The sequence below is a fragment of the Ranitomeya imitator genome, chromosome 2 (assembly GCF_032444005.1).
Source record: "Ranitomeya imitator isolate aRanImi1 chromosome 2, aRanImi1.pri, whole genome shotgun sequence".
Taxonomy (NCBI): Eukaryota; Metazoa; Chordata; class Amphibia; order Anura; family Dendrobatidae; genus Ranitomeya; species Ranitomeya imitator.
In genome coordinates this window covers 511174888-511199742 of record NC_091283.1, presented here as the reverse complement: position 1 = coordinate 511199742, position 24855 = coordinate 511174888, and the positions used below count along the sequence as shown (strand labels likewise).

Genomic DNA, 24855 nt, shown 5'->3' with positions numbered 1-24855 from the left:
TGGCACTCGGGACCGGAGTGCGGGTTTGCGGTCCCGCTGCTGCCGCGACTTGATGCGAGAGACTAGTGCGAGTTTCTCGCATTGAACTTGCAAGTGTGACCCTGGCCTTACACTGTTGGTTTGAGCGCTGGGACCTCACCAATAATCAGAACCTGGCGTACGGAGCAGCGGGAGATCATGCGCACCTCCATTCCATTCATTTTTAATGGAACCATCGTAGACGCCAATTACTTGTCACAGTTGGTCTCCATAAGACTGAATGGAGCTGCAGTGTAAATAATCGACCACTGCTCCACTCTTCAGAGACCTCGTCCTCGGAATTGGTGGGGTCATACATTGCATCAGCTAGGCAAAGGAAATAGAGGGGCACATTGATTATTGTGGGGTCCGTTTTTTTCCGTTGCACAAAATGGATCTCTAAAATAGTTATCGGTGCCCCCATCTGCTTTTGACGGCATAGGTGATGCAATGGCTGACTTATTCTGTAAATTCATTACTAAAACTGAGCAGACAAAAGGACTGTGTATAAGGACATGGCAAAGCCTAAGGAGCATGCTCAGTGATGGCTAAAACCACTCTATTGTCACAAAATAGAAATGTTGCCACCTTTTGCTTACTTTGGTTGGTGCTGAAAATGTTGCATAAACTTTATACATCTGGAGCATCCTTGTGACAAATTAACACACGTACCCCCCAACCAAACTGCACTGAAAACTGTTGGACTTTAGGTAATACTGCAATTATTGATTCTCCTTGTGGGCACACGGCAAAAAAGGATCCCACCATACAACCAGTTGTAGTAAGCTAGAGACCGTCTTGTGAAACACTCCTCTCATTTACCAGAGTTTCTAGAATTTAGCAGAAGTACTAACGCTAGGTATCATCTCGGGCAAACTGCCTCATGCGCACTTCCACATTACAGATTTGTGTTGCCATCTTTAATACATAGCGTGATATAGACCAGACTGCCCCAGAATGAATGGAATTTATTGGATTAAATGGAATACATGAGGGGAAAAATGGCTGCATGTTGCATTGTACTCTGCATTATGGAGCGCTGAGGTTATATCTCTACAATAGTGAAAAGTTGGAACTTCAAGTGTACATAAAAGGCTTTGGGAGCATCGGTGCCAATGCTGCCCATGGATCTCATCATCCTCTGTATGTGACTGTACATGATGACATGTTGTCCATGCAGATGTCATAGCGGACTGAGACAAGCCATCGGAGCCTGCAGAGGTGACTCTGCACCTGAACTGTACTTAGATCTCTCCTAAGTATGGACGACATTTCCTACTTGTAGCAAGTCCACATATAATCTACATACCTGCATAGTGATACGCATAGCAGCAGTCCATACTCATGGGTATCCTGAAAAATAACATTTTATTCAAGTTTAAATGCAAATACAAGGAAATAACACAAATTCTCAGAAATATTTAAACACTATTTTGCTATAACATCAAAATTTAAATTGACTCCTCATAAGTGGCCTAAAGTACCCCCTTCCTCCTATACTCAAAGATCCCTGTCGATTGCAAGAAAATATGTAATTACCAAACAGCATAAAGTACAATCATGTAGTGTAACAAAGTATATGTATATATTAAAGCTGATATGCCTAAACCAGGAATAGTACAAAATTCAACATCAAGCATAAAGTGTAAAAGTAGAAAATGTGCCATATAGGATCAGACACTTCATCACATACAGGCAGAAAAAGGTGGCGGCAGAAATCGCCACTCAAAATCCCAAAGTATATAGTTTTTAGTTTGCAGCCATAAAATTACATTTTATATTTCCCCCTCAAAACTCCTTTAAATAGTACAAAATTAAATTACACAAAAAAAAAAAGGAAACAAACCAATAGACTTCCGCTACAGTGTTCCACAATTGTTCTAACCACAGAACCAGCCTCTGCCATGATCAGTGCACCTCCACCTACAGGCTTCTTGTCAAAGGATGCATCTTATATGTGTAGCTAATCTGAGCTGGCCATTGACATTAGATTTTTGATGGCCAATCTTTGAGGCTTGTCAGACTTATCCTAGAATGTTTCTGAAGTTTTGCCTTTCACCTTCATCTTTACTTCCTCCAGAAATAACTATGTTAGATTTCTGGTGTCCGCTTATCTCTTTGCTTTATAAACCTAAATGTAACATTCAACTGGGGCTATAAAGCAATGTGTCCCATTAAGACACTGGTAGTACTGAATTAGAGGTGAGTATTTTGATTCTTACGGCCATGGTCTGGTGTCCAGTCCTTTAGCAGCCGGTCGTCAATTCAATGCCTGGTATCCTCCACACCTCTGACACTTTAAGGCCCATGATGTCACATAAAGCTGAGGACGACATAAGTGCCAGTGATGTCTATAATGCCTGGCGTAATAGAGAAGACTGGCTGCCATGGAGGACCAAATAGGATGACGGACCAGGGCTGTGCCAGTCAAATTTCTCACCAATAGCAAAGGGCCACTGTGCAAGAACCATGGTTCCCAACCTTAAACTTAGCAGTACATATCCTATATCCACCTCTGAGTTTGTGATTTGACAGTAAATCCACTTTCGCGGCCTCAATAGCTTACATGACCGAAACTGTGTCACTGCATGAAAACACGTGTGATGTCATAGTAGCTCACTTGATTAAATCCCACCTGTGATGTCACAGCAGCATACCTTATAGAAAAACATTTGTGATGTTACTACCCAAAACTAATTTATAAGTGATATCACAGTAGTTCACCCAAGGACAGGTACCAACAAAGGGCATCTGTGTAACTGGTATACTGGCACTCTAGAATAATATAAAAGACTCAAGGCACGGTACACATAAACAATTATGTAAAGGAGGGAACCATCACCACCAATGTGCACCAATAGGAAAAATACTGGACAAATCTGAACTCAATCAGAAAACACAAAGAAAAAACCGAAACAATGTCCCATGTAAAGTATATATAACAATGTTTATTAAAATATATGGTAGAGTGGTACGGTGGAAAGAATAACCAGAAAAAAGCACTACACCAGGGACATATAAATGGCAATCAAAAAAATCTGCCGCCCCTGACGAAGGCAGACGCCGAAACGTGCGTCGGGGCTTGGCACATCCCAGGGATTACTGTCTTACACAGCAGGTAAATACCAGGTGGCTCTTTCCTTGCTTTTATTTGTTTTCTTGCCCGCACACGTGCCGGTATTTTTTCCGATCAGGTTTTGCTGCCACCGCATTAATGATGCACATGCACTTTATTATATAGTTTTGGTATTGCTGCTATTCACATCTTCATGGCATATATACATAGGTATGCACATATATGCTGAATTCCCACTGTGGTTACATTTATGATTTTTTTGATTGCCATTTATATGTCCCTGGTGTAGTGCTTTTTTCTGGTATTCTTTCCACCGTACCACTCTACCATATATTTTAATAAACGTTGTTATATATACTTTACATGGGACCTTGTTTCGTTTTTTTCTTTGTGTTTTCTGGCACTCTAGAATGTAAGGTTTTCAGGGATAATAATAATAATAATAATTTTTATTTATATAGCACCAACATATTCCGCAGCGCTTTACAAATTATAGAGGGGACTTGTACAGACATTAGACATTACAGCATAACAGAAATCACAGTTCAAAACAGATACCAGGAGGAATGAGGGCCCTGCTCGCAAGCTTACAAACTATGAGGAAAAGGGAAGACACGAGAGGTGGATGGTAACAATTGCTTTAGTTATTCGGACCGGCCCTAGTGTAAGGCTAGGGTCACATTGCGTTAGTGCAATCCGTTTAGCGCTAGCGGATTGCGCTAACGCAATGTTTTCTATGGGGCTGCGGTCGGGGTCGCGGTAACGTCCCCGCTCTCGCAGATCCCCGATCTGCGAGAGCGGGGAACGGACCGCGGGCGCGCCTCGGACGCTGCAAGCAGCGTCCGCGGCGCGCCAGGAATCACCGGCGCGTCGCTAGCGCGTGCCGAACATGGCACGCGCTAGTGAAGCGCGTTCCCATTAGCGTGAATGGGCGCGTTAACGGCCGCGTTGCACGGCGTTAATTTCGCCGTGCAACGCTGTCCGTTTAACGCGGTCCCATAACGCAATGGGAACCCAGCCTAAGGCTCGGGTGTTCATGTAAAGCTGCATGAACCAGTTAACTGCCTAAGTTGTAGCAGTACAGACACCGAGGGCTATTAACTGCATAAAGTGAATGAGAACATGATGCGAGGAACCTGATTGCCTATTTAAAAAATAAATAAATAAAAACAATAGGTTTTTTTTTTTAAATGGGCCACACAGGGATCGTTAGGTTAATACGTTGAGGCGGTAGGCCAGTCTGAACAAATGAGTTTTTAGGGCAAGCTTAAAACTGTGGGGATTGGGGATTAATCGTATTAACCTAGGTAGTGCATTCCAAAGAATCGGCGCAGCACGTGTAAAGTCTTGGAGACGGGAATGGGAGGTTCTGATTATTGAGGATGCTAACCTGAGGTCATTAGCGGAGCGGAGGGCACGGGTAGGGTGGTAGACTGAGACCAGAGAGGAGATGTAGAGTGGTGCCGAGCCATGGAGTGCTTTGTGGATGAGGGTAGTAGTTTTGTACTGGATTCTGGAGTGGATGGGTAGCCAGTGTAATGACTGGCACAGGGTAGAGGCATCGGTGTAACGGTTGGTGAGGAATATGATCCTGGCAGCAGCATTCAGGACAGATTGGAGCGGGGAAAGTTTGGTAAGAGGGAGGCCGATTAGTAGAGAGTTACAATAGTCCAGACTAGAATGAATAAGTGAAACAGTAAGAGTTTTTGCAGAGTCGAAAGTAAGAAAAGGGCGAATTCTAGAAATGTTTTTGAGATGCAGGTAAGAAGAGCGAGCCAGTGATCGGATGTGGGGGGTGAATGAAAGGTCAGAATCAAGGATGACCCCAAGGCAGCGGGCATGTTGCTTTGGAGTAATGGTGGAACTGCACACGGAGATGTCAATGGCAATGGATAATGGCTGAGATCACTTTTCCTTATCAGTGCAGTTTATTTTAATTCATAACCTTAGACTATGGAAGACAGCACACTATTCACCTATTAAAGGATACTCTATTACCTATTGACAGCTGGTACAGCCTCATCATGTTGTGGGATTTGGCAGATCATGGGGTACAGTGCCAGCAGCTACCTACTCGCACTTGGGTTTTCACACTACAAATACTGTGACTGTTGCCTGCTGGTGCGACAGCCTTTTCCCTTCACGTAGTACTATTGACTGTGAGTGCCGGCAGCAGTTAGGGACGCAGCGAGATTATCATCATTATCATTTTATTGTCACATGTTCCTAAACCTAAAATCTCTGCATTGGCAGTGTGGTTGCATCTGTTGTTCCATTTTATCAGTCATGTTCATCTAAATGGAGACTGACCTGTGATCTATGCAGGAATTACTCAGAAGTCTGGAAAAATATCTTCTTCCCTGATCACAAATGTATCTTAATTATTTCCTATAACCTTCCCCTTTTTATGCCGTTTACCTTAGTGCTACTTAATGGAGAAACAATAATTGGAGGAGTAGTAAAAAGAATGGAATTGCGGTAAGGGCATGGTTGGTGGGAGCCACACCCTGGCACCTATTCCCAATCTTGTCCCCTATGATGGCCACACATGCATCAGGCCCTCCCCACTGATGTGTCATGGCTCAGTTAGATGGGCTGCCTATAACCTTTTATACGACCACCAATCGATCGATTATCTGCAGGCTTGGCATCGGGTTGTGTAATGGCTTGTTTGCACAGTCAATCGAGCGCTCTATGCACAAACGTTTTGGAAACATCATCATTCCTGTTGGCAGCACACACACGAAGATGTGCTGCCGAGAACGATCATATTTAAGCATTCTAAAAAAATTTATTTCATCCAGGAAATTATTCTATTCCTTGTTCCATTGATGTTTGGTGGCCAGTTTAGATAGTCAGATAATCTGGAATGATCATTTCTTAGAACACTCTTTCCCCCAATTTTTGCCTTGTGCAATGGGTCTTAAGGGAGCATGGCCATCTCTTTGCTTTATCGGTTCATTGAGCAACCATCAGGGGCTCTCCATGCTCCTGAATGGTGGTGGATCTCGAGGTGAGCAGTAATATGTACTATCCATATAAAGTAATAATGCTGTGTGTACAAGAACTGGCTGGATAGGGAGGTTGGGCGTTGAGGGCCTCTGGGGTATGCACATCCTTTGTCCTGGTCTAATTGACCATGCAATAAGTTGTATTTTAATTTTCACAACTCCCTCCCATTGTTGAGCTCCATACCTGAACAATGTAGTTAGTAGGTAATATCTAACGTTGGTCTATGCTAATCGGGTGTGTCTGCTCTTTCCGCTGCTTTGGTAGTGCAGCAACCTACCATTACATGAGCGGGAGGGGGATTGGGCAGATTCCAGTAATTCCAGAGGCATTCAAGTTTCACACTCTCTTCTATGTCAGGTCACAGGGCTCCCAGGTCACAGACTGGCGTCTTCCACGAGAAGTCTCATAGCCCTGGAGTCTTCGTTAGATCTCATTGCTGTAAGGGGAGTACTCATGTCCAGATTTTGCTACTATTTGGTGTTAGTGAAATAGTTCGCTCTTTTTCTGGCAAGTCCAGTGGTGCATATAAACATTTGATTAAGAAGTAAGTAAAGTTGACAGTTGAACATTTTTAGACCATTTAATTTTTTACAGATTCCAGGTCCTCAGACAGTATTCTAGGAAAGTACCCAGCTCAACAGATATAAAGTCTCCATCTTTATTGGTTAAGTTATAAAAACATCTTTACATCCAAACGCTGTCCATCAGCAAAAACATTCGCTGATATAGTGGATGTACAGATGTTTTCATAACTTAAACAATGAAGAAGTAGATTTTATATCTGTTGTGCTGGATACTTTCTTGCAATATTATGGCTGTTTCCGTCCTCAGCAGTGACGTTGTTACGGTGAGCTGGCTTCTTGTTTCTGCATTCCGTTCCTGAGACCCCCACTGATGTCTCTAAAGACCACTGAGAAATACGCAGCTCAGGAGACTGAAGTGCACAGCTCCGACCTGATCGTGCTCATTTAGCAGAGTACGGATTCAATAGAAAGGTTATGTATGTGTACTCCTCTGTGTGCTCACAGTAGCTGGAAAAACACGGTACCAAGATATTTATCTTTCCTGTATCAGACAGGAGATAGAACATTTGCAACCGTTCTCCATTATCTGAAAATAAGTCATCTGTAAACAAAAAAAAAAAAAAAAAAAAACTTTGTCCAGTGAACTCTGAAATGTGTGACTACTACTACCAACTAAAAAGTGTGTGGCTGCATTAGCTGAATGATCCTCAACCTGAAGAACATCCTTTTGATGAATGTTCTTCAGCCATCAACCTACTTCTATGGAATGCTCAATGTGGACAAATCTGAACTCATTATCTTTCCTCCATCACGCATATCTTCCCTACCTGATCTATCTATCAAAATAAATGAAATCACACTTTCCCCTGTCCCCAAAATCCGCTGCCTCGGAGTAACCCTTGACTCTGCCCTGTCCTTCAAACCGCACATCCAAGCTCTCACCACCTCCTGTCGCCTCCAGCTCAAAAATATTTCCAGAATCCGTCCTTTCCTCAACCCACACTCTACCAAAATGCTCGTGCATGCCCTAATCATCTCCCGCCTCGACTACTGCAACATACTCCTCTGTGGCCTACCTCCTAACACTATCGCACCTCTCCAGTCCATCCTTAACTCTGCTGCCCGACTAATTAATCTCTCTCCTCGCTACACTCCTGCTTCACCTCTTTGCAAAACCCTTCACTGGCTCCCAATTTCCCAGCTTATCCAGTTTAAATTACTAACACTGACCTACAGAGCCATCCATAACCTTTCTCCTCCGTATATTTCCACACTAATCTCTCAATATCTTCCCTCACGTAATCTCCGGTCCTCCCAAGACCTCCTCTTTTCCTCCACGCTTATTCGCTCCTCACTCAATCGCCTCCAAGACTCCTGAATATCACCTATCCTCTGGAATTCAGTGCCCCAACACGTCCGGTTATCCACTACTTTTGGATCCTTCAAAAGAAACCTGAAAACCCACCTCTTCAAGGAAGCTTACAGCCTGTAAAGACCACACGGCCACCTCAACACCATTGGAGCTACTGCAACCCTCGACCTACTGTCTCCTTCCCCATAATGCTGTAGAATGTAAGCCCGCAAGGGCAGGGTCCTCGCCCCTCTGTATCAGTCTGTCATTGTTAGTTTTTTTTACTGTAAGTGATATTTTTTTATTTTGATGTAACCCCTTCTCATGTACAGCACCATGGAATTAATGGTGCTATATAAATAAATAATAAAAATGCGTGTGGCTGGCTGCTTTTAGGGTTGGTGTCCAGTTTATAATCTCTGTGGTCACATTCATGTTCCAGAATCTAAAATTATTGGCTGATGCCAAATTCTAAACCTATAACTCATGTTATCTGCATCTACCGTAGAGTTGAATATCATCTATTGCTCTCTATCAGCCCATATAGGTGCACATTAGCTGGTTATAACCATTCAGATGTGCATGCATTGCCTCAGTTATGGCTGCTTTACTTGTTCTCCATACTTTCCTCCCCACTCCTCATTATTCTTTATTTCTGCATTTTCTCTTCTCTGATCTCTTGACTTGTAGGCCTGCTCTGCACTTCAGACTCTGCTGCAATCTCCACTGCCCCATTTCTATGACAGGATGTGTATCTTTCTGCTGCGGGTTATGACGCCCTGGACTGACTAAGCATCAGCTATGCAACTGCCTATAAATAGACATAAGGGTTGGAGAGGATGTGACTGTGGTCAGGGCTGGAACGCCCCGTGTGATGCGAGTGGTCACCTATGCGTAGGCCCACTGGCATCCTGTCACCCTGTGGACAGGATACAAATAGTCATTGTGGCTACTTTTCCAGCCACCCACTGAGATCAGTATAAGTCGCTGTGCCTAATGCTGCATCTGTAACCCTATGAGAAATTAGCTGCAAACTGATGTCAATTATATCATTTATAGAGCAGATTACTTAGTGCCTCCTATTCTCAGGGGTCCAGGAAGCTGACGACGTGTGTTCAGGCCATTCGCACAGTAGTTTCTGTGATAATGTATTAGGCTGCGTTCACACGTGTGGCGTTCACGCTGCTTTTTCTGCAGGTGTCTTCACCATAATGCATGTTAAAAATTTTCTCGGATTGCAGGTTTGCTGATTTTTTTTTTTTTTTTTTTTTTATTGTATGCGTTTTTAATATAGATTTAAAGCTGCAATTTTAATGTTTTGTTTAGTACAGGAAAACTTTGATTCTGCGCATAAAAACAAATTTTTTTTTGGCGGGGGCTTTCTATAGAGAAAAATACACTAAAAACACATATAGTTAAACAGCGTCTTTAGTAGAACAGTGGGCAGTTTTCAAAAAATCACATCCACTTTGCTTGGACAGTTAAGCGCAGTTGATTTTCCGTACAGAAAAAAATGCAGCGGAAAAGATTTACAGTACGCGTGAACATGACTTTAGTTGGGTGAATGCACATAGTGAAGATTTTCCACGCATGGTCGCATGTGAAAATTTTTCAGTGTAATATGGTACTAAAAGTAAATTTTAAAAACCAGTTACAGAAATATTCTTAAATTGACTGAAATCTGCAGCCTGTCTATTTTTTCACCCTTTTATGATGAATATGTTGAAATCTGCAACAAATCCGCCTCAAATCTGCACGTCGTGATATGTGCACACATTATTTGCTGCAGACATTTCTGCATCAAAAACGTGTCTTTTGGCAGGAAAAACGCTACACACCTTGCGGTTTTCCCGTTTTTTGGTGCGTTTTTTTTATTAGTTTTCGAGCATTCAATAGAATAGCTGAAATTCGTTGCACAAAATTGCTGAAAGCATCGACATTGTGCAGATTTGTAGTTGTTTTAAATCTGGAAGGAAAATAAGCAATGTGTGCATGAGATGCCAGAAATCTTATCCACTTTGTAGTGACAGTAAAATGCTGCAGTTTTTTGTGACAAAATGTATGGACAAGTGGCGTGTAAACTACAGTTCTTGGTACCAATTTAGTGGAAAATTTGACTATCAGAAAAAAGGACATTGCACGAATATGTTATAAATGGTGCTGGGAACATAACCATCTGATGCAGGATCGTAATAATATCGGTGAGGTACTGCCACACAAATATAAATGCGAAGGGAAAATGGAGTAAATTACCCTCACCCAAAAATATGAAAATATAGAAAACTAAAATACTTTATTATTTCACTGCTAAACAAGTACTACAAAGAGCAACAGTGTAGAATGACCACACCTTGCATAAACCCTCGGGGTCAACAAGTAGAATCAGCCATGGAGGATACCCAATGTTTAAAACATGCCTTTTAATAATGCTAGATTAAAAAATAACTTATGGACACCCAATAGAAGACAAAAACAAAGTGCTCAAGTGAACCAGTGCTCAAAGATAAAAATTGGATTGATATACTTCCCAGTCTCTCAGACTGAAAGGTCCTGGTCCAAATATATAGAAGAAGTGTAGGGTCCAATAATACTATCTATATAATATGGGTCCCGCTGTGACTGGGTACCCAAGAACTGAGATGACTGTGTCCGCAGTCTACAGTGATTCACTTTAGACTGCGGACACAGTCATCTCAGTTCTTGGGTACCCAGCCACTGCGGGACCCATATTATATTCGGACTTCTGTTTGGACTATCTATGCCTATTGGCACATATTTCTATTTGAACTCCCCTGATGATTCTCCGGCATTGGAGTTGAAACGCGTAGGGAGAAAATGATCTTTGGTCATCTACATTCTTGTTTTGGTGGTTGTCCATAGTAGGGTCCACTTGGTGCCTGTCCTTGTTAGGACAGGAGCTACACAGGGGCACACAGGGTAGATAGTATTATTGGACCCTACCCCTCGTCTATGTATTTGGACCAGGACCTTTCAGTCTGAGAGACTGGGAAGTATACTACTACACTGACATGTCCATCTTCATTGGTGAGATCAATCCAATTTTTATCTTTGAGCACTGGTTCACTTGAGCATTTTGTTTTTGTTTGTGTCTTCTATTGGGTGTCCATAAGTTATTTCTTAATCTAGCATTATTAAAAGGTATGTTTTAAACATTGGGTATCCTCTATGGCTGATTCTACCTATTCACTGCTAAACAAGTCCAACGTTTCCAACCTCTCATCATATTATAACAATATACACACTTACATGCTAAACTTCTGAACTTCTCACTTGGAGATAACATGTACTTGTTCGTTTTGGCATTCTCTGTGCATTTTTGCCATTATTGTTCTTTTTTTGTTCTTATAACACATCTCCTACATTTGTATAGGGTGGCTACCTGTGCATAATACTTGTGATCCGTATATATTGTAGGTTGATCATGCTGCCCTAACCTGTAATTTTCATCTGTTTGACCTTATGATGTAAATTTTTAAATATTTTAATGTCCAATAATAACAGATTTGCTACAGATTTTCCACATTTACCATACGGGGTTAAATCCTGCCAAGCACCTTTATCACCATAAAAGGGATTATGAAATTTAGACCCCTCTAGTTCAACAAGCCAGAGATGTTTTCTGCACGTATTCCCTCCCTCTTTTACTGTATGTGGTCATAAAGTTTCAGTATTTTTGCTGCAGACCCTAAAGAACACCACTACATACAGGTCTAGTTTCTGGTATACAGCCGTATTAAGCAGAGGTATTGCCAACCCTAGTATAAAATGCACTGCCAGTGATAGGGATGGGATGGCTGTATAGATACCCCAGTCTGGTGTTACGTTACATGGTGGCTGGAAGAGACAAGAAATAATGAAACACTTGGCAGTGGCCTGTAATAGGTATCTAATTACTGTGATATGGAGGGAAGTCGTATGTTGGCCGTCACACTATATTGTCTATTGATGTTTTACAAGACTCAGTGGCTTAAAATACTGGATATACAAACCCTGGAGTATTACAGATTGTTACTAGATTGCTTTTGCTTCTGAAGAATGCATCTCCTTTGCTAGCAGTCTCCTAATATATTCGTAATCTCCTAGTTCAAGGATGCACCAGTTAAGGTTACTTTCACACATCAGGTTTTCAGTGTCAGGCTAAATCCGGCTAATTTTCAAAAAAACGGATGAGGCGAATGTTGCCGCCGGATCAGGGTTTTTCCCCATAGACTTGCATTAGTGCTGGATGACATTGCGTTTCGTCCGGTTTTCGCCAGATCCAGCAAATCTGCCGCTTCCGGTTTCTTGAAAAAAAAACGTCCAACGTTTTTTGTCTCCGGCGAAAAAGCCTGAAGCACCAGATCCAGCTTCCGGCTGTTTGCTAGAATGGAAGCCTATGGGAGCCGGAAGGTGTCGGATCCGGAAAAAGGCTGATCCGGCAGCCTGATCCGTTTGTTTTTTTAAACTGAGCATGCTCCAATTTTTTTTTTTTTTATCCTATAATCTAGATGTGCTAGCCGGATCCGTTAAAAAAAACGGATCCGTCGCATCAGTTTTTCACAATCTGCTCCGGATCCAGTTTTTCCAAAATTCGCCGGATTTAGCCTGACACTGAAAACCTGTTGTGTGAAAGTAGCCTATAAAGGTACCGTCACACTAGACGATATCGCTAGCGATCCGTGACGTTGCAGCGTCCTCGCTAGCGATATCGTCCAGTGTGACAGGCAGCAGCGATCAGGCCCCTGCTGTGCTGTCGCTGGTCGAGGAAGAAAGTCCAGAACTTTATTTGGTCGCTGGACTCCCCGCAGACATCGCTGAATCGGCGTGTGTGACACCGATTCAGCGATGTCTTCACTGGTAACCAGGGTAAACATCGGGTAACTAAGCGCAGGGCCGCGCTTAGTAACCCGATGTTTACCCTGGTTACCATCCTAAAAGTAAAAAAAACAAACACTACATACTTACCTACAGCCGTCTGTCCTCCAGCGCTGTGCTCTGCACTCCTCCTGTACTGGCTGTGAGCGTCGGTCAGCCGGAAAGCAGAGCGGTGACGTCACCGCTCTACTTTCCGGCCGCTGTGCTCACACAGACAGTACAGGAGGAGTGCAGAGCACAGCGCTGGAGGACAGACGGCTGTAGGTAAGTATGTAGTGTTTGTTTTTTTTACTTTTAGGATGGTAACCAGGGTAAACATCGGGTTACTAAGCGCGGCCCTGCGCTTAGTTACCCGATGTTTACCCTGGTTACCGGCATCGTTGGTCGCTGGAGAGCGGTCTGTGTGACAGCTCTCCAGCGACCAAACAGCGACGCTGCAGCGATCCGGATCGTTGTCGGTATCGCTGCAGCGTCGCTAAGTGTGACGGTACCTTAAGTACAAAAGCAGATGAGGAAATAATAAAGTTGTAAAAAAAAGATATGCAGCACCATGATCTAGCCACTATGTCAATAGTCATACCAGAGCACTTGAGACCCCTTAATACCCATGGCCTCTGGGGGCCGGGCATATCGCAGCTGATAGGAGGCTTTCAGTTCTCTAGTCTGGTGGCAGAAGAATGCAAACGTGGCCTATGGATAAAGCTCCAGCATATCTTTTTGCTTAACTCTATGAAATACTGATGGTGCATTGTGCGGGTAGTTCTGGGATCCCCATCCAGAAGTAGAAACAGGTCCCCTGCCCGCCCTTCCCCCCCATGTGGCACCCCAGTATGAGAAGGTGGCTGTGTATGAGTGCTGTTGTCTCCATAGTATCGTACTTGCATCAAATAGTATGGAGTTGCATGTTTCATACGTTTTGTTTCTGGAGCATGACCCTTATTCTCCATAAAAGTGAGAGTCCCGCAAGGCGAAGTGGCATCGACCAGACATTTATCTCCATATACTGTCATTATGCCATAACTGTTTTAGTTGGCTAGACCCTTTTAAGTTTCATTGTTGCCCTTGGCACAAAAAAAATTCTTTCCCCGTGTCCCAATGTAATCATTAAGTGTTAGTCTTGTTTCAAAGTCCAAATCAGGATTGCCAACCATCCAGAAAATCCTGGACAGTGAGTAAAAATATGGCAGTGTCCGTAAACCAAACATTGATTCCTGTATAATTTTCGTGTTTTTTTTTTTTTTTTTTTTTTTTTGATAGTATAGAAAACTCCCGATTTTTATTTTTGACTATAATTCTAATTTCACAGTTCAGAGTGTATGGAGTGATGTCTTCATATCATAATTAAAGGGTTGTAGCATGATGTTGGGCAATGAGGCCTTGAATCCAACGATGTATCACTTAGATTACTGGGTGTAGCCGTTCTCACACAATCCGAGCTTTTAGATTTAGCACAGTGCTGCAGAGCTGAGAAAGCTAGCCCCGCCCACAGCAGTCTCTCTGTAGACCCTGAGCTGTTTATCACAGGAGGGGGCGTGTCAGACTACCAACCATGCACTACTGTGTCCCAGCAATGATAAGCTCCTGGTGCTAAGCTATCAGAGCAAATGAAAGCAGGAAGCTTGATAATGGAGGCATTGCTGAAATCTGTATTTTAACCCCTGCAGCATGCTGTTTAAGGGCTGTAGACATGTATCGCGTATAATCTTAATGAATTCTTATGGTTTTTCAATGTGTCGTTAAGAAATGTCAGCTGACTGTGATTTTATTTGTGGCTCTGGCTCCCTATAGTCTCCACTAGAGGGAGCTTACTGTATGCAAAGTTATTAAAGGGAACCAGTCACTTGATTCATGCTGCCCAAACCACTGGCAGCATGAATCAGAGACTGGAGTGGCTGCATCACTGGAGCAGGTATGATTTACACCGAGAAGTTCCAGTGCTTCAGAGAAAACATAGTTTGGAGAGCCGTCCGGAGACCATAGGCAGAAACTAGACTTGTCTGGCACAGATCCTGCTCAACTTTCCACCATACCGCTGCAGGTGATTGACCTGTCTCTCCTATGTGTACATAGGAAGAGATCTGTCCATCAACTTGAGCGGTGCAGGGAGAACGTTTTGTGTGAAGTGCCGGAGTGTTTCAGAGAAAAGCATGCTGTCCTTGTTTTGGGCAGCGTGAATAGTTACAGGTTCCCTTTAAATGTTCATTTGTCTCATTGTCCGCAGTAAGCTCCTATGCTCCCTCTAGTGGTGTCTGGCTCCTGGCCTGTAACCTGATCACACTGATTGTTGCACTGAGGATCTTCTAGCATGTGACTGGCACTGCTGTGACTTGTTCAGTTTCCAGTGCCCGTTCTGAGCTTCCTCATTCCCTCTCTTTAAGTGAGTTTGTCATGTCCTAATGTACAAGTGTCTTACTTTTAGTCCAGCACAGTGTAAATGACCTTGAGTTATGTTTGCAGTGGTCAGTTTAACACTTTAGGTACACATTAGAGAGGTTCTCCATTGTCTCCAGAGAATAATACTCATATGTTTTTGGAATAATAACCAAATTGTTGTTGTCCTCTACTTATTCCAGGCATTACCCCAAGCAGTCCTTCACTATGGTGGCTGACACTCCAGAAAACCTCCGCTTGAAGCAGCAGAGTGAGCTACAGAGCCAGGTACAAAGTCTTCCATGTATCATGTTTATACACATCCATTGTGTGGCGACTCTGCACCTGCCTGAATGCCCCCTGGGTCATAGAATGAGCCAATACATTTTGACCTTAAAGGGAATAGGTCACACCACATGTACGCTTAAAATTAACTACCACTAGCCTTTTAGGAGTTGGAGCAGCAATAAAAATTGTTCTTTGTTTTTATATGTGTTCCTCCATTGCCCTGCTAAAAAAAAAACATTGTAATATGCAAATGGTTACTTCAGCACAGGAGACAGTACAGAAATCACTCTCTCCTTGCTCCTGACATTGCTTGTCTCCTCTGCTATTATTTCAGTGAATAAATCACTCTCTCCTCAGTGTCCTTGCATCTGACAGCACTACATGGCTGTACCTGAGCAATGTCATCAGCAAGGAGATGGTGATTTCTGTGCTCTCTCCTGCCCTGAGTGATACCAGGTAAGATGAGCAATGTCAGAAGTGAGGAGAGAGTGACTTGTGTGCTCCCTTTTGCACAGGAACAGGGATCACATAATGGTGGTTTATTCTACTGTGCTGTCAATCAACATAGGACTGACAGTAATCTAAATACAGTGAGTGGAGGAACAGTGCACCGAGGCATTAAGCCACACCAAGGATGCACTGAGCACCTTTGTTTGCTTATTACTAGAAAGGTGTTTTTTGGGGGGGTGCAATGGAGGAACAAATTTAAAACAAACTATTTGTATTGTTACTCCATCTCTTAGGGTACCGTCACACTATAACATTTCGATCGCTACGACGGTACGATTCGTGACGTTCCAGCGATATCGTTACGATATCGCTGTGTCTGACACGCAGCAGCGATCAGGGATCCTGCTGAGAATCGTACGTCGTAGCAGATCGTATGGAACTTTCTTTCATCGCTGGATCTCCCGCTGTCATCGCTAGATCGGTGTGTGTGACACCGATCTAGCGATCTAGCGATGCGATCCAGCGATGCGTTCGCTTGTAACCAGGGTAAACATCGGGTAACTAAGCGCAGGACCGCGCTTAGTTACCCGATGTTTACCCTGGTTACAAGCGTTAAACTAAAAAAAAACAAACAGCACATACTTACATTCTGGTGTCCGTCAGGTCCCTTGCCGTCTCTGCTTCCCGCACTGTGACTGCCGGCCGTAAAGTGAAAGCAGAGCACAGCGGCTGTGCTTTCACTTTCACTTTACGGCCGGCAGTCACTGAGTGCGGGAAGCAGACTGCAAGGGACCTGACGGACACCAGAATGTAAGTATGTGCTGTTTGTTTTTTTTTAGTTTAACGCTTGTAACCAGGGTAAACATCGGGTAACTAAGCGCGGTCCTGCGCTTAGTTACCTGATGTTTACCCTGGTTACCCAGGGACCTCGGCATCGTTGGTCGCTGGAGAGCTGTCTGTGTGACAGCTCCCCAGCGACCACACTACGATTTACCTACGATCACGGCCAGGTCATATCGCTGGTCGTGATCGTAGGTAAATCGTATAGTGTGACGGTACCCTTACAAGGCAATGTGGTTAGTTTGAAGTGTACATTCGGGGTGACAGACTCTCTTTAAAGGGAACCTGTCACCCCCAAAATCGAAGATGAGCTAAGCCCACCAGCATCAGGGGCTTATCTACAGCTTTCTGTAATGCTGTAGATAAGCCCCCGATGTAACCTGAAAGATGAAAAAGAGGTTAGATTATACTCACCCAGGGGCGTTCCCGCTGCGGTCTGGTCCGATAGGCGTCGCGGTCCGGTCCGGGGCCTCCCATCTTCTTACGATGACGTCCTCTTCTTGTATTCACGCTCCGGCGCAGGCGTACTTTGTCTGCCCTGTTGAGGGCAGAGCAAAGTACTGCAGTGCGCAGGTGCCGGGAAAGGTCAGAGAGGCCCAGCACCTCCGCACTGCAGTACTTCGCTCTGCCCTCAACAGGGCAGACAAAGTACGCCTGCGCCAGAGCGTGAAGACAAGAAGAGGACGTAATCGTAAGTAGATGGGAGGCCCCGGACCGGACCGCGACGCCTATCGTACCGCCCAGGTGAGTACAATCTAACCTCTTTTTGTCATCTTTCAGGATACATCGGGGGCTTATCTACAGCATTACAGAATGCTGTAGATAAGCCCCTGATGCCGGTGGGCTTAGCTCATCTTCGATTTTGGGGGTGACAGGTTCCCTTTAATCACGTGTAACTGAAATTAAATGTGCAGACAGTCTGAAAGGCTGTAAGGCTATGTGCACACAATGCGGATTTACTGCGGATCCGCTGTGTTTTTTCCGCGCAGAAACGCTGCAGATCTGCAAAGTGATTTACAGTACAATGTAAATCAATATAAAAAATAAATGCTGTGCTAATGGTGTTGAAAATTCCGCATTGAAAACGGTGCGGATCAAAAGAAGTAGCATGTCACTACTTTTGTGCGGATCTGCAGCGTTTCTGCACCCATCCATTATAGAAATCCGCAGGGGTAAAAAACGCACAAAATCCGCATAAAAAACGCATCAAATCTGCATTCTGCCAGGAGATGCAGATTTTGTGCAGAAAATTCTGCACCCCAATCCGCAACGTGTGCACATAGCCTTAGACTGGTCCCTTGACGATGAGTTCCTTGACAATGAGCTTACCGCAGAAGAGTCTCTTACCTTGACTCCCTTGCAGAAGATTTTGTTTCATAAGATAAGGTGGCAAAATCGATATCTGATCACCTCACCCAGTGGTAGTTTCTTTCCTTGTCATTTTTTAAAGTCACCAAGTATATTATATGGCCCAAAATCTGCTATATAAAAGTATAGTTGCCAAGTCTAAAATTGGCAGGGGTGTGCTTATTTTAAAGGGGTTGTCTCAAGTTCATATTTGGGTAACTGAAAAGTACTTTCTAAAACAAGCAAATTTGTAATTTATCCATTATTAAAATTCTCCATGGAGGGATTTTGAAATGTTCTAATGTGCAGCTCATTAGCTAGTTTCACGGACACTGTGCAGTCCCGGCCTGGTTACTTAGGAGGAGAACATGCATGAGCAGGCTCTGTGCTTTACATCCGGCTATTGCCACTCTGAAGCTGGACGGAGTGCACTCCTGAAGGTACAACTTGTGAAAAAGCCCTTTAAGACAAGAACGAATATATCCCTTTATATAGGAACTAATGGGCACCTCTTAGAGATAACTCGCTGCAATCTAACCCTTTAGATAGCCATTCTCGCATCTTAGAGAGGAGGAGGGCCTCTTTATCACCATACAATGTAATTGCAGGGTACCAGCTGAAAGCATCGGTGTCTGCCATATTTCTGCTTTTTTTTTTTCTTTTTTTTTTTTAAATACCCCCCTTGTTCATTCTGTAAATACAAATATTTTTTATTGCCCTATCCACAAAAATGAAAGGTCTTGGAAGTTAGAATGTGAGACTAACCATTTTTTTCACATTTTTTTATTTAATTTTCTTTTCAAAGTTGTAAAATATAAAACTATATACGGTAAATGTTTTCTCACTGTATCGCACTGAACCACAGAAAAAGGCTAATTTGTCATTGTTCCCGCAAAATGAATGCCATAAAAACAAGATTCGAGCAACAATGGCAGATTATATATTTTTTATATTGTTTTTCTCCATTCTTTTCTAGTTTTAGTTTTGAATCCCACCATTTAATTCACCATAAAAAATATATATATATATGTATGTGTGTGTGTGTATATTAAATGGTGGGATTCAAAGCTACAACTCCTCCTTGATAAAACAAGACCTCATATAGCAACATCATTGGGATGAAAAATTGATTGCTCCTAAAGATGATTACATAAAAACTAAAGCAGAAAAATGGCAACATCCTGCGATCATCACCTTAGTCCACGTCGCCCGCCTGCTTGGCATTGAGCAAACAGTGAAATGACTAACGCTGCTTGCTATAGAGGTCTGTAAAAAACGCTGCGTCCTCCGTATTCCTTTTCTTACTGCGCAGTCATAGCAACACATCACAAGACGTTGCAGGTCATCCTTAATGTCACTACAAGGAGCCAACATGTCTCCTGAAAAGTGTGAAATTGTAATATTCAAAAGACTTTGGAAATGAAGGCTGAGCGCATCCAGCTTTACAGGGGTTAAATGCTTTTCCTGTTGTCATGGTTGCAGTGTCCAAGGAAACAGAGCAGCATTTTATCCCCCCCATGTTATTATATAAATGGAAATAATTTGACATTTTCTATAGTCCTATACGTCTACTGTCTGAGTGATCTATTGTTCTGTTATTACAGTGGGGGAGGCCATATTACCTCTTCAGAAAGTTGTACAATTACGTAGATGACCTAATGGGCTGAATCCATGCATTATAAGAGTACAGTCACCTATTGACTAAGCAAATTCAGTGAAAAACGAGGGGGAAATATTGGTTGGAGGCTGGTTCTCCTCTTAAAGTGTCAGACCTCATGTTTGGACTCATGCTGCCCCCGAACTTCCTGTCAGTCTGCGTAAGCGAGTCCGCTAGGAGCCTCCATTGTCCTTGTCATCCATGGGACGCCACCGTTGTGGATCATGTGATGGTTCTGGCATCTTGGTTTGTGTTTAGATGTGAAAAAAGCAGGAGACCTCCAACAGATCCATCCTGGTGGCATAACAAACTGCTCTGAAAATAATAAAAAAATAAATAAATAAAAATCTGGTGTTTTCTTATTTTTAGATTCGTTACAAGGAAGACTTTGAAAAGAATAAAGGCAAAGGATTCAGTGTGGTGGCTGATACTCCTGAGCTGCAGAGAATTAAGAAGACTCAGGACCAGATCAGTAATGTGAGTATGCCCAGTAGCCCTCACTAGGTTGTAATCCCCATGATGGGGGAAACTAAAGGCCCCCATAAACATTATGTAGCTGTAGGTCTAATGATCAGCTGACCTACAACTATCTCCCCTGACTCCCGCATAGACAGGAACGCTCAGCACGGCCGAATTCTCCTGAGAGCCGCTGTCAGACTCCACTGGTGGGGACTTATCTCCAGCGGGAACAAAAGGGTCAGATGTAGGAATTTCAAGGTGCCGATCCTTCTCTTCTCCCAACATCCTCTGTCTGCAGAGGGTCGACAGCTCACCATTAGATGGTTGGAGGGTCCGACTTAATTCCATTGGGTATGGGAGCCTTAACTCTACACAAGACCCTAACCATCATCCTAATTCAGCACTTTACACTGCAATTCACCCATGCTGATAGTGAGTGCCCGCACATTTTCATTGTACCCTGCCATAGCAAGTGCTGGTGTCATAATGGGTATTTCATTGCCCACAAAATTACTCCCTAAAACTGTTTTCTCTCGTAGATTAAATATCATGAGGAGTTTGACAAAAGCCGGATGGGCAATCCCTCCATTGACGCAGGAGATATGGATCGCAGAGGTTCAGATGATGTTGCCAATTACCGCCGACCCTCAGAGAGTATGCAGCCGCATCAGCCCCCGGCCAGTAGCTCAGGTAATCGAATTTAAGGCATGCAGGCACAGTCATTGGTCATGTGGGTGAAAGTCTATACACTTTAGATATTAGAGTAGTCATTGCTTTATTTTCTGTTTCATATACCATTAGTACACAAGAAAACAAGCAACTTTTTAATAGTTTTCTGGATTCTAAGCTCTGTATAACCCAAACCACTGATTGACACCTCTCTGTGTACACTGTGCATAGGCAGAAAGCTGCCAATCAGTGGTGGGGGCATGGTTGGACTATATATAAGCAGGGTTACTAGTCCTCTAATGATGACCTATTGGTGATTAAAAACAGTGCTTTTATCAAACTGCAGCAAGCAGCCCAGTAAGTGACATCTCTGGAAGGCGGTATGTAGGTGCGAATTTAACCTTTCGTAATTCAAATGGAGAAATAAGCAGATCTTCTGTTCCTTCTTCATAATGACATCTGTAGCGGTAAATGTTGTTGGGTAAACAGCTGTGGTGTTTCCTCTGCCAGAAGTCCGCAGTGGAGATACTACGTGGGAACATAGCCTAAAAGGAACCTGACAGGTAATTCATGCTTCTTGAGCACGGGCAGCAAGAATCAGTGACTCTGATTGCAGCCGTGTTATTCTGAAACGCTGCAGTGTTTCTGAGGACTAAGCGTCTGAGGATGGCTACTCTGAGGCAGGTCCCTCGGCAGCTCCTACCTGTCCTATTCCCCTGGACTGACAGATTCTCTCTACGCCTGTCATTCATATGGAGCGGGGCAGGGAGGAGCTGTCAGGGACTAGCCTCGGACTAGTCATCCGAGATACTTAGTCCTCAGCCGGCTCTTCACAATATGTCTTCTCTTGCACACTCCAGCGTTTCAGAGTAACACATACTCTGCTGCAGTCACACAGTCGCTGTCTGATTCTTGCTGCCCGCGGTTCAGATAGGAATCTGCGGTCAGGTTTACTTTAAGGCTATGTGCACACGTAGAAAAAGAGGTGCAGAATTTTCTGCACAAAATCTGCATCTCCTGGCAGAATCAGCAGCCGCGGATTTTGTGCGATTTTTATGCGGAATTAATGCGGATTTTCAGTGGTTTTTGCCACTGTGGAATTTTAACATGGAGGGGTGCAGAAACACTGCAGATCCGCACAAAAGAAGTGACATGCACTTCTTTGAAATCCGCAGCAATTCCGCACTGATTTTTCCGCACCATCTGCAGCTTTTTTTAATCCCATTGAATAACATTGTACTGTACATCTCAGTGTGGATCTGCAGCGTTTCTGCGCGGAAAAATCCGCTGCGGATCCACAGCAAATCCACATCGTGTGCACATGGCCTAAGGCTACGTTCCCACAATGAGCTTTTGCTGTGAAGCCACCTTGCGGTGGCGATACACGTCGGGCATCTCCATGGGCTCCCCGCTCCCAGGCCCTTTTCATCTACTATGCGCTGCTTTGGGTCTGTATTAGCTTCTCTGCCATGCTGCACAGCATGATTTCATGGTTGTGCAAGCACTATTAGTGACATTAGTATTTTTCAGCTAGTGTATTTAGCATTTTCTTATTTATTAGGCAGAACTTATGCAGAGCAGCTATGGTACTGTTGGACTTATTACTATGTTGTAGGTATATATCCATTTGTATCATATAAGTGTACTATCGGAACTCACATTATTGTTGATATACACATCGTTTTGACCACTATTAGTAATAGTCTTAGTTCATTTTGTGACATTGCAAAAGTCATTTGGATTTTTTATCGGCCTTGGGAGGGGCAGCCTCAGGCTTTATTATAAGCTGTTTGGGTGTTTTCATGTTCAAGTCGTTGTTGACTTTTTAATTGTTTTTAAAAAGTTTGTTGGTGTGTATTCAATAAAATTACTATTCTTATATGTATGGTGATCCAGTTAGTGGTCTGCAGCTTTTTCTCTGTATGTTGTTATAAAAATGTTTGTATTGAGCCTGGGTGTATCCCTTTTAGATTCATTGTGGTGCCCTCCTATACAAATTTGGTTACTGGGTATTGGAATATGGTGCTTTTTTTTTTTTTTTCTTTAAGCAAATTTTTTAATTTTTTTTCACCACTTAGATAAAAAATAACGTAGACATGTTAGGTGTCTATGAACTCGCAATGACATAATATCAGGTCAGTTTTAGCATTTAGTGAAGCTAGCAAAAAAGCCAAACAAAAAACAAGTGTGGGATTGCACTTTTTTTTGTTGCAATTTCACCACACTTGGAATTTTTTTCCCCATTTTCTAGTACAAGACATGGTAAAACCAATGGTGTCGTTCAAAAGTACAACTCGTCCCGCAAAAAATAAGCTCTCACATGACCATATTGATGGAAAAATAAAAAAGTTATGGCTCTGGGAAGGAGGGGTTTCGAAAAACGAAAATACAAAAACAAAAAAGGTCCGCGTCGGGAAGGGGTTAAGGGTATGTGCACACGTTGCAGATTTCCCTGTGAAATTTTCTGCCAGATTCTTCCTTTCTTGGCAGAAAACACAGGTGCGGACTTTCATGCAGATTTACATGCGTTTTTGTAAGCTAAATAAAGATATATTATTTAACAAAAAAAAATAATTTTGATGTCTTTTGTTGTCCAACCTCTTCATTTACATACTCCATTGAAGAATGTTTATACACACACACACGTGCACACACGTGCACACACAGATATAGACAGATAGAAGATAGATAATACCAAGGTCAATGTTTACTAATGAACATAGTAGAATGGTACATAAATAGTTAGATACACAAAATCTGCACGCAATATCTTTAATTAAAAATAATGGCGTGGGCTCCCGTGCAATTTTCTGCACCAGAGAGGGAAAGCCGGGGGCCAATATTTCTAGCCTGAGAAGGGGTTAATACACATGGAGCTTCCCAGGCTATGAATATCAGTTCACAGCTGTATATTTAGCCTGGCTATTAAAATAGGGGGACCCCCCCTCCCCCCCCAGAAAAAAAAAAAATTACTTGTGGTCCCCCTATAATTTATCACCAGAAAGGCTACGCAGCCAGCTGTGGGCTGATATTCACAACCTAGAGAGGGGCATGGATATTGCCCCCCCCACCCCCAGCTAAAATTACCAGTACCCAGCCACCCCAGAATTGGCGCATCTGTACGATGCGCCAATTCTGGCACTTAGCCTCTCTTGGCACTGCCATGCAGCAATGACATATGGGGTAAAAAGGGGTCAATGTCACCTTGCTATTGTAAGGTGACATTAAGCCTGGTTAATAATGGAGAGGTGTCAATAAGGCGCCTATCCATTATTAATCCTATAGTTATTAATGGGATAAAAAAAGGCACAGCCAGAGAAAAGTATTTTAATGAAATAAAACACTACACATTTTTTCATACTTTTTATTCCACGCCTAATCCAATCGAAGCCATTGATCACCTGTAGGAAAAAACAAACAAAAACAAATACTCCCTGTTTCAACGTAGTCCCTCTTTAACCCCTTTCTGACCTCAGACGGGTATAGTATATCCGAGGTCCGAACCCCCGCTTTGAGCCCGTATGAAAGCCGGGACATGTCAGCTGTTTTGAACAGCTGACATGTACCCGAAATAGCGGCGGGTGAAATCGCGATTCACCCGCCGCTATTAACTAGTTAAATGCTGCTGTCAAACGCTAACAGTGGCATTTAACCGGCGCTTCCGGCCGGGCGGCCGGAAATGAGCACATCGCTGACCCCCGTCACATGATCGGGGGTCAGCGATGCTTCTGTATAGTAACCATAGAGGTCCTTGAGACCTCCATGGTTACTGATCCCCGGTAGCTGTGAGCTCCACCCTGTGGTCAGCGCTCATAGCACACCTGCATTTCTGCTGCATAGCAGCGATCTCATGATCGCTGCTATGTAGCAGAGGCGATCGAGTTGTGCCAGCTTCTAGCCTCCTATGGAGGCTATTGAA

The 24855-nt window shown here is 43.3% G+C and overlaps 1 protein-coding gene across 1 annotated transcript in view; it reads left to right on the top strand.

The window, feature by feature from the left end:
• The window catches only part of LASP1 (LIM and SH3 protein 1), a 77661-nt gene that overhangs the window by 35330 nt on the left and 17476 nt on the right, over window positions 1-24855 (top strand). The window contains exons 3-5 of the mRNA XM_069751685.1: window positions 15430-15514; window positions 20178-20285; window positions 20807-20957. Of these exons, the coding sequence (XP_069607786.1) occupies window positions 15430-15514; window positions 20178-20285; window positions 20807-20957 (344 nt within the window). The remainder of the gene's footprint in view (window positions 1-15429; window positions 15515-20177; window positions 20286-20806; window positions 20958-24855) is intronic.